This window comes from Cyprinus carpio, chromosome A8, assembly GCF_018340385.1.
Source record: "Cyprinus carpio isolate SPL01 chromosome A8, ASM1834038v1, whole genome shotgun sequence".
Lineage (NCBI taxonomy): Eukaryota > Metazoa > Chordata > Actinopteri > Cypriniformes > Cyprinidae > Cyprinus > Cyprinus carpio.
The window spans coordinates 26,650,058-26,658,811 of record NC_056579.1 but is presented as its reverse complement, the minus strand read 5'-3'; the positions used below and the strand labels follow the sequence as shown (position 1 = coordinate 26,658,811).

The 8,754-nt window shown below is 39.6% G+C and overlaps 1 protein-coding gene across 1 annotated transcript in view; it reads right to left on the bottom strand.

Moving 5' to 3' along the window:
* LOC109111810 (plexin-D1-like) overlaps positions 1-8,754 on the bottom strand; it is a 77,951-nt gene that overhangs the window by 48,032 nt on the left and 21,165 nt on the right. Inside the window, 4 exon segments of the mRNA XM_042762986.1 lie at positions 2,939-3,038; positions 5,798-5,906; positions 6,191-6,365; positions 7,179-7,308. Of these exon segments, the coding sequence (XP_042618920.1) occupies positions 2,939-3,038; positions 5,798-5,906; positions 6,191-6,365; positions 7,179-7,308 (514 nt within the window).

The window sequence follows — 8,754 nt, the reverse complement described above, 5'->3', positions numbered from 1 at the left end:
GAGGTGTAGATATGACCATCTATAGTTACACAGCAGCATGTTTCTACATCAGTTATACCACAGTAGATATATATATATGTATATTTGCAGGACTATCCATGGGAAGCAATGCTTTGTGTTACTGATATGTGAGAACAGAGGCGGACCAAGATGAAGTGGGGGCCCCGCAAGATTAAAAGATGAGGCCCTTTTAAAAGATTATATATATATATATATATAATTTGTGATAATTCTGAATGTATTTTAATAGACTGAATCATGAAAGAGCACACTGTAAATGCGCACGCGCACTAGACTTTTTTTATTTATATTTCTGTAGCTCACTTTCCTTGGTATGTTACTTAACTATAACATATTAGCAATAAACTAAACATTTAGAATTTTTTCCTCAGTGTAAAAAATCTTTGGTCTGTCCAATGATTGTAAACAGTCTTTATATCCGTCAGACTTAAGATATTTTAGCAGTAATGTGAAATTTGGTTTTAATAATTAAACGAAAATAAGCTGGAATTAACAACGAAAACATTTGTTTGTCATAATTATCTTTTAGTCAATCTTATCGCCATGATTTACCGCTGGCATGTTACCTCTTTTTCTCCTCTTCTTGCTTTTTTCCACTTCTGGCTGCCAGAAGAATAAGTCCTCTTCATGTTTAAATTAGTAAATGCACGATTAAACGCTGAGCCAGTTTGAAAACGGCGCAAGCACAACCAGCATGATGCGAGAGGGGACCCCCTAGGGGGATGCAGATATATTGCTCCATGTTATATTAATAATGACATTTCTGATTGTTCAAATGGTCAGCTGTGGGGCCCCAGGCAATTGCCTGCCTTGCCTGCCATATAGCTACACCTCTGTGTGAGAGCGATGAGTAATGTGAAAACACAGAGAGAGACTAGAAAGAACTCAAATCTGTTAACTGATCTGTTTTATAGTGTTAGTTTTAGGCCCGAAACAAACTCACTGCAAGTACATGAATGCAAGCACTTCTACAAAAGCATTTATGTTTTGTGTGTTGTTGCATTCTGAAGCGTGTCACAGTACAGTTCACTCATAATGTGGTGGGGTGTTGTGCTCTCAGTGTCTCAGCACGTGTGTGTTATGCTGGGTTTTACAGTAAATCATCTGCTTATACTGCCAGTTTCCTATTTCAAGGCAATTACTGGAACAGTCTGAGCTAATCTTGTGGAGCACATTTGTTCTATAAATTAGTTAAATGCAGTTTAATGAAGTCACTTGTATTGCCCTACTTATGTCTTTATTATGCCTTAAATTACCAGGAGCACATTTAAGTAAGTATTTATTTTTTAGTTAACCATTTTGCTCCACTTGTAATCATTTCAAGGAGGAAATATTAAGACAATAAAAAGAGAATTGCAATAATCAAGGCAAGAAGAAATAATAACATGTATAATCATCTACATCTCTAATGTGGATGTTTATCAGTTTTCAACTGATAAAAACAAGTACAAACGAGAAAATTAACATGCTGTTTGAGACTCAAAGCCTTCCCATTGAAACACCTAAATTGCAAGGAGTATGTTTAACAGAATCAGATAAAGGGCCAAGACTATTCATCACCTTTGGCAGAACTCTAGCAGGAGCAGAAATAAGAACTTCTGATTAATCAGAATTTAACAGCAAGTTCCAGAGACACCAACACTATGTTTGAGCCTCTCAACTATTATACAATGATCAACAGTATTGAAAGCAGCTGTAAGAACTAACAGAACCAGCCTTTCCAGAACCAACCTTGCATTAACAAGTCTTTAAAAAGAAGAGTCGTTTCAGTAGAATGCAACCGACGGAAGGGGGGGGGGGGGGTAATTGGGGGGGATAACTGACTGCCAGTGTTTTCAGTAAGTGGATGAAATGACTGGTTTCAGTCATGTGAAGTTTTCAGCACTGCACCGTCAGAACATGTGAACCATCAGCTGTCTCGCAGGCAGCCTTCCTCTTTCCTCAGAATGAATCCTGCATGTCTTACACAATCTGTTTTGGTCTTGAGCTCAAAGCTCTGTTGTGAAAAAAATCAGGAATCTCATTCATTATCTTGTACACAGAGGAGTCTGATGTGTTTGTGTTTTATGACTTTTGTTTAAGAAAAAAAATCTTTTGGGATTTTAGGTCATTTTAGATCTTATCCGTGTGTAAGATCTTCTTAAGATTTTCAGTTTGTCTAAAAGCAAATAACAGCGACTAGCTTTACTGACTGTTACTCTGGATTTCATTCATTTTACTGGTGATTTTGTTTTTGTACATAACAGAAAATATGGTGCACATTTTAAAAATACATCACATTAAACAAGTTGTCTTCATTTATAGTAACATGGAATGCAATCACAGCATGCACTGCAAGAAGCTAGAAATAATGAGTAATTCAAGACATAATTCACTGGATGTAGCAGACAGAGCAAGAGAAATGTTCAGTGGAAAACTGAAATCTGCCTGATTAATCAATATATTTGCTTTAGACACAAGCCAAAATGTCACTGAATAACAAACTGTTTTTAGGTTTATTGTGAAATTAATTTGTAAAAAACAAAACAAAAATATTACACTGACCTACACAAGTGACATTTTGGCTTGTGTCTAAAGCAAATATATTGATTAATCAGGCAGATTTCAGTATTCCACTGAACATTTCTCTTGCTCTCTGATTATTATTTCCCTGAGCTTGTTGCAGTGCATGCTGGGATTGCGTTCTCCGCTAAGGACACATTATTCATGCGTCATGTCTATGATGAGGTGTAGATGGGCTGCTCTCTAGGGTTTGGACAGAGAATCAATCTATAGTGCTTTCTACGCACTATAAAAATGTAAAGATCCTTCTGTCTCATCTGAAGTTTTAAATCATATCTTTGACTTCATTTGAACCCAGTGTATGGTGCTATATGAACCCTGAGCTGTGGAGCAGATGTGAGTGTGTGACGCTCACCTCCAGAAGAGCATCCGGTGTGTTGTCTTTGCTGGAAACACACACATTGAGCTGCGGGTCCCAGTAACAGCGCCACGCTGCACTCAGACAGCTTGTGCACCTACAGGACGACAAAGGACTGGTCAGAAACATGCTCATACTCCGCTCACGCCTCACTGAGGCTCAGGGACGGACCTTAACAGGGATGTTTTACTCATATGAGTCACATGAACTAGCGAATCTGGACAATATTTATCATGAAATCGGGTTGTGCAACATGGCTTTTTGCTGAAAAGCAGAATTCTGAACATCATTTGTTAAGGAATTACAGTTCTTTTTTTCAATCGCTGCTTCACATTTCTCAGTACTTCCTCTCAATCCTCAGGCTGGAGTCTGATTGGCTGTCTGTTTTCATCATTCATCAGCTAGAAAATAATAGTTTTGAAAGTGATTCCAGCGATATTTTTCCTCTGTGCCTTTATCATTGTTATAGTTATTGTCTGTGGTGTGAGTAGCTTTAGCACCTGTTCAGCTACATCTAAATGTTTTGATAGTCCTTCATTGTTTAGATTCAGAATATATTTCAATATGGTATCATTCTACAAATGCAGCAAACTGCTGTCTTATTCAGTTGTCTATGTTAAGGCTTTCACCAGGTTTTTTTTAGCCTGTAGGTCCGTAGAGTTTTGGTGTTATTTTGTGTTTCTGATTGAGAAATTCATGTGATTTGAAAGCTGTAGTCATTGAATGAATTTTGTGTCAAAGCAATGATAACTGATCCACAGTTGTGCTCATTGAAAAACTGATCTCAGTGCTGAGAAATGGATCCTAGTCTAAGTGTTCTTACAGCAGTGCTTCTTGAACTTTTTTTGGCCACACCCCGTTAACCCTTTAAAGATATCTGCCGGGCGTCCCAGACTTTGAGACACTGTGGAAAAGACCAGATAACTGAAGAACTGAAAAGCGCACAGATGACACAGTTTATGTGGATGTGAGGATGTGTGTGTGAGACATGAGCCCATTTCACACTGAGATTCTGGAAAATAAACAGGTAAAGTGTCCCGGCAACTGTTCCCGGATCGTTAGATTATGGTTCATTCACGCTGCCAGTGATTACCCAGAATCTGTGCGTGCGTGCACACACAACCCGTAAAGGTCCCGTAATGACACGTGACATCGAGATGTACGAGTCGAAAACGCTATGCACATTAACTTTCACTGAAGCTGGGGAACGATCTCAGCGTCAGTGCGGATAGTGAGGAACTAACTGATCTCTGCTTCGTTACAGTTTGCACATATTTGTTTCATCGCGAACGTTGATCTGCCTTCAAAACACGCTAAAGGAGTCGCGTTCATTAGTTCTGGCTTTTGTTCACACAGCGCTTGTTCCGGGACTGAACCCGGCAATGTTACTAGGTCCCCGACCCGGGTTCAATCCCGGAATTAATCCCGGGACGTGTTTGCTTTCACACAGAAGTCGACCCGGCAATGTTCCGGCAATTTGCCGGGTCCGACGTGCAGTGTGAAAGGGGCTTAACAGATCAGAGATCAGAAAGAAGCTGTGTGAAACAGTGCCATGTGTCTGCAGGAGGAGCAGAAGAGCTTTCATCCTCACAAACACAGATGAGCATCAGTGGAGCCACACAATTAGCCAGGCATTTATTACACCGCTATCACTGACAGTGTGTTTGTTTAAGATAAACTCCAGCACTGCTCTGTGTGTGTGTGTGTGGGGGGGGGTTACTGCGGTCTCATATCTCTCGTGCTGGAGTGACTGATGTCTGATTGAGAGTCTCTCTGGGATGCCGACAGTGTGTGTGTGTGTGTGTGTGTGTGTGTGTGTGTGTGTGTGTGTGTGTGTGTGTCAGCGGGGTGTTACCGTGGTCAGAGACCATATCTCTTGTCCTAGAGTGACTGATGTCTGATTGAGAGTCTCTGGGGGGCTGACAGTGTGTGTGTGTGTGTGTGTGTGTGTGTGTGTGTGTGTGTGTGTGTGTGAGAGAGAGAGAGAGAGTAACCAGACATCATCTCAAACACCCTTATCACAAACACTCTTATCTCACTGTGTGTGATCAAGTCTTTCTCTCTTTCTGTTAAAAACACCTACACATCAAATCATGTTTTGCATAAAGAAAATCTGTGTTTTAAAATTACATGATTTTGTAAAGTCATATTTTTTATATAAACATTTCAGAGAAACATTACCAGAGCATTTGATTTCATGAGTTATTATCTGGTTTTTGTTAGTTTTAAACGAAACCAAAATTCTGATAATTCATAAGATGCTGAGAATCAGTTTAGGGTTTTTTAGAGTCATATATAGATCAGTGTGAAGAGCGTGCACTGGTGTGAATGTTTAAAACGACATCAACATGCGGATGATGCAGAAGATGCTGTTATAGATGTGAAGTTATACATTGCACTGCCTCTCCTGCGGCCCTGAGCTTATTATCACCTTCACAGACGGCCACATGTAAATGAACTCACACACACCTGACAGTCGTGGGGCACATCATGCTTTTAAACAGCGGAAGTCACTGCTGAAGACTGTGCTCTTGTGCACATGTGGTGCCACAGCAGAAATATGAGCACAGATTTTACTGCACATTTAAACCACAGTATGGAGATTTGAGCGGTCTATATAATGTGTTACACTTCATACGTGTTCTGCAATTCTAAATAAAGAGAAAAATAATTAAAAGAGATGAAGTACCTTTGATTCACTGGATTTTCCAAAACAAGCGGAAAATTAATTGCATATATACTGTGAGGATTTTGGTCATAGCCATAACAGCATGAAATCATTTTACAGCTGTAATTGTGAGTAATGATTTGACTATATATACGTGTGTGAGTGTGTGTGTGTGTGTGTTTACTCACGCAGTGTTTAAGTGGATTTCTCCAGTTCGTTTGCACTCGTAAATGATGAATCTTCCGGAAACCACAGGAACACGATTAACCATGATGGCCACGGGGACCGTGACGTGATCTAAACACAGACAAATTATTCCAGACTACATGGAAGAAGCAAAACTCTTCTGGGCTGAAATTTCTCAGCATCTGCTAAAAAAATACATGACAAAGTTTGTACATTATGTGTTTCTGGCTGCCCTTTGTCTTGTCTTGCACTGAGCCGCCTTTGACAGCCTTAGGTTCATAACATTCATTTAAGAAAAACAATTTCAGCTGGAATCATTCAGCAAAGAATCAGACGAGCTCTGTTTGCTTGCTATAGGATTCTGCCTACTGAAGCTGTATCGGCTGTGTATGTACCTTTGCCAAAGGGGATTGTGGGATACATGTGAGGGGACGGCAGAGGGCAGGTCTGGATCTGTGTTGTGCCATAGTCCAGATGTACAGTGGCATTTGTGATTCCCACGCCATAATCACACTCCACCTGCAGACCCTGCAGATCCGGCATGCTGCCATTGATCAGGATCCCCACGTCCTGAGAGGAGCACATGATCAGCACACGCTACGCCCGACACACACACACACACACACACACACACACACACTCTGCCTCCGCAGCACCGTCAGTCTCACAAAACACAGTCACAGTTCACCCCAAAACCACAAGAAAGAAGAAATTATGCTTTGAGTAAAACTTAATAAAAATATCCCTCACTTTACTGTAATGCTAACGCAAAGAAACAGTTTCTAAATCATAGTAATAATTGTTTTAACTTTGAGTTATTTTGATTACATTTTAAAACCACTGTATTATGGTCATTTTAAAATACAGTAAATGCATTACAGTAAAGAAAATCTAGTGAAATTTATTTTTAAAAACCCTGAAAAGTGAAATGTTTCAGTACTGAGAATCTGTGGGTTAAATATGCTTAACTGTCTTAAAAATAATGTTACATAGCAAAAAGTGCATCATTTCATTTAGGCCTCTTTTGTTCTTTGGATTTTATGGTGAAAATGACATTATTTCATGACATTCACCCAGTAATCACTCTGGGTGTTTCTGAGTCAGTAATAGGCTTTCATTAGAAATCACAGGCATAGCTGATGAACTCCTCTCTTCACACACTCATCTCTGCTATCACACGCCACACTGAGGTCTATTGTTGTCAGAATGGCAGACTTCCTGACACTGCTGCCTGTTTCCTGTTTCCTGTTTGGGCTGAGGAGTCATTTCCTGTGGCAGCTGAGAGATCCATCCAGGACAGAAGCACAACTAATTACCTCAAATATCCTTCACATAACATCTTCCAGTCCACCACATGTAGGAGTGTGTGTGTGTGTGTTGTACCCTCATGTGAGCGGAGCGGCTGATCTCTGAGGGTGTGATGGTCATGGAGGGACACTGCTGCACGCTGTCCCCTGTGCTGATCCACGAGCGGCCCTGGGTCCCGCTGGAGCAGTCTTTCTGAACCGAACACCTGCGGCACAACACACACATCAAACACACACTCACACAGAAACACAAAGATTTCATGCTCTGTCTGTAATTATAATCCATAAATCATAAACAGCAGTAGCAAAGCTCATGGTTTCAATATGATCATATGTGCACCTTGATGCAGTTTAAGACACTTTGGATGAAAGCATATACTATACATAATTATCAAGCGGAGAAAACAAAGTCAGAGATCACAGTAAGACATAAGAACAGGTTAAAGAGACTGTGATGAAATTAGAGAAACGTTCAGATAAAAAGTTTAGTCTGAACAGTTGTGTTTGGTTTTTGTTGCATGGATGCGAAATCCTTCAACTGTAATCCAATTGTTCAATTAATTAGGCTGACTAAACAAATATGCATTCCAACGGAAACATTTATTGAATAAAATTAATTTACAATAAAATAGAGTAGTGTCCTTATCAATTATGCAGACTCTCACACACACGGGCTGAAAAGACTCTCAGTGCGGTTTGACATTTTCCTATGAAAGAGCTACTATCATGAGAACAATAAGCATGAGTCAGATAAATATGAGAAACAAGTGAAGTAGAGAAGTGCTGAGCTACTTCGTCTGAGCCTTTGACTTTTGATTTCAATTCCAGAAATTCAGGAAAACCTTTGAATAAAGATAAACTACACAGGAAATCCAGCCCAAGACATCTAAAGCTCGGAAACATGCAGCTTGACAAATATATGGTATGTATGTATGGTATGGTATGATATAATATGGTATGTTATAATGAGCACATTCGCACCCTAAAGAGAGCAGCCCATAAAATGGAGCACAGCTGGAGGTAAACAAAACTAGAGGTATTTCGTATTGCTTGGCAGAAAAGTAACCTATCCTACAGAAAAGCATTAAAAACTGCTAGATCTGATTACTTTTCATCTCTTTCAGAAGAAAACAAAAATAACCCCAGGTATGTATTCAATACAGTGGCTTAATTAACAAGAATTATTACACAGCTCTGTGGAATACTTGACTACTTGATATTATCCCAGGATAACAACCTGTAAAAGCTAATAACACAGGCTCATCCGGGTAACAGCAGTCGGCGCTGTACTCTTGCTTGAACTATTTTTTTTCTTGGTGGAAGCTTTGTGTTTGTTTAGCTAATAAAATATTAAAACTAGATTCTAAATGGTGTACAATTGTTTAATTTTGTCATCCTGGTATCACAGACTCACTCTCGTTTCATACAAATGCAGCTGCTTCCATTTTGCTACGATTGTTTTGTACGCTGTAATGGACTATAAGAGAACTAACAAACTAGTAAGGTTTTAAAACATTTTCGCCTTAATTATTTTGTGGTGAAATGTCTAGTAATAAATAGCTTCACTCCAACAACTCCCTTAAACACATAATTAGTTTGAACTTGCCGCTTGCTCATAACTGCTGTCTTCACAGAAGCTTTGTGTTCAAATA